General features: G+C 36.2%; 1 protein-coding gene across 1 annotated transcript in view; it reads left to right on the top strand.

Moving 5' to 3' along the window:
• PRKDC (protein kinase, DNA-activated, catalytic subunit) overlaps positions 1–1,694 on the top strand; it is a 217,273-nt gene that overhangs the window by 34,691 nt on the left and 180,888 nt on the right. The window contains exons 23-24 of the mRNA XM_045291676.1: positions 522–685; positions 1,323–1,495. Of these exons, the coding sequence (XP_045147611.1) occupies positions 522–685; positions 1,323–1,495 (337 nt within the window). The remainder of the gene's footprint in view (positions 1–521; positions 686–1,322; positions 1,496–1,694) is intronic.

Here is a 1,694-nt window from a genome sequence, read left to right as displayed (position 1 = left end):
GAGAGAGAGAGAGAGAGAGAGAGCTTCAAGGAGGAAATATAGGAGTTCTCAGAATCCTCAGGAGGCCATGCCCACACAGAGGCCTCGTTGGCTATGACCTGATTGACAGCCTCGACTCCACCCCTTCACTCTTAGTCCTCCCAAATTGGCAAACAATTAGATAACTACCACACTTGCTTACTTAGGAACTTAAAACTTCTATTAGGAAAATAAATGTTTTAAAGAGGAAATTTAATAAAATTTTGCTCACATGTTTTTTTCTACAAAATACCTTCACTTGTAGCTAAATTGAAAGCTAAGTGGCTCAGACTATAAGACTTGCTCAAAAATAATTTTACCTTAAATTCAGAAATCATACGCTGATGATCTCTAATGTAATTTCTTCCATGTCTGAAGTAAAACTGAAACACATAATAAAGCACTTAGTGATAGACTGGTTTGACCAATAAAATATAGAGTAAATAGTCTTAGAAAGATTTTCCCTGGAAGATGACTCTTGTTACATCTTGTGTTTTTGGCAGCTGGTTCATCAGATGAAATGATGAAGAGATGTATGGCATGGGATAAAGAAAAGAGGCTCAGTTTTGCCGTGCCATTTCTAGAGATGAAGCCCATCATCTATCTTGATGTCTTTTTGCCTCGGGTCACAGAATTAGCTCTGTTAGCTACTGACAGACAGACTAAGGTACTTATGAATTTCCTTTCACTTACAACCGACAGTCCATTGTTTTGAAAACATATTTGTTAGGCAACAGATAATATTTTCCCTCTTCTTATATCATTATCTTTGTCTTTTCTGAAGCATAGTTATTAGACAACTACTTACTTTCAGAATTATGTGTCACTGATGAATGATCAAGTGGAACATTAATAAATCAATGGATGTAAGATAAAATCCTAATATGTTAAAAGTTCTTCATAATAGAAAATAGCATTTAAAAGGGAAAAAGACATTTATAAATGACTGTTCATCTTTGCTTAATTATCTCAACTTCAGAGGTTAGAAACAAGTACTCTCAATTTCATGTTACTCTGTTAATTTCCAGAATATTTCGTATTTCTTATGAATATATTATTTCAAATGTTTAAAGCTTCTAAAGAGCAACTCTTAGCTTTTAGTTTGGGATTAAAGTGAACAGAAGCATTCATTTTATACAAGAAGAAATGCTATTTAATTAATTTGTATTTGAGATGTATGATCATGATCATCTTAAACATTTCTTTTTTTTAAACTTTGTAAAAGTCTGGCTTAAGTAACCTTTCATAATATCCTATTGAAAATGTCGAAGCTTGAGCTCGCTTACATCTGCGGCCTCTTCCAGGTTGCAGCATGTGAACTTTTACATAGCGTGGTCATGTTTATGCTGGGAAAGGCCACTCAAATACCTGAAGGTGACCATGGCTTCCCGCCCATGTACCAGCTCTACAAACGGACTTTCCCTGTGCTGCTCCGACTTGCATGTGATGTGGATCAGGTAAGTGAGATTGTCCATCTGCTGTGGGTGCAAAGCTTGTAACACTATTAAGTCCAATCAAAATGGAGTCAGCAGAGTTCTTTTGTAGGAACTAAAGCCGGCTCTGTCTAGCATTTGCTATGATGCTCAGCAGATGGAAGGCGACTCGAAATGTTTTGTCAGCCAGCACTGTCTATCGTTCAGGAGAGTCCAGCCAACATTATAAGAATATGATAGATA

Source organism: Echinops telfairi, unplaced genomic scaffold (assembly GCF_000313985.2).
Source record: "Echinops telfairi isolate 266 unplaced genomic scaffold, ASM31398v2 ScPeMD7_1;HRSCAF=3_0, whole genome shotgun sequence".
NCBI lineage: Eukaryota > Metazoa > Chordata > Mammalia > Afrosoricida > Tenrecidae > Echinops > Echinops telfairi.
This window is presented reverse-complemented; position numbering and strand designations above follow the sequence as displayed.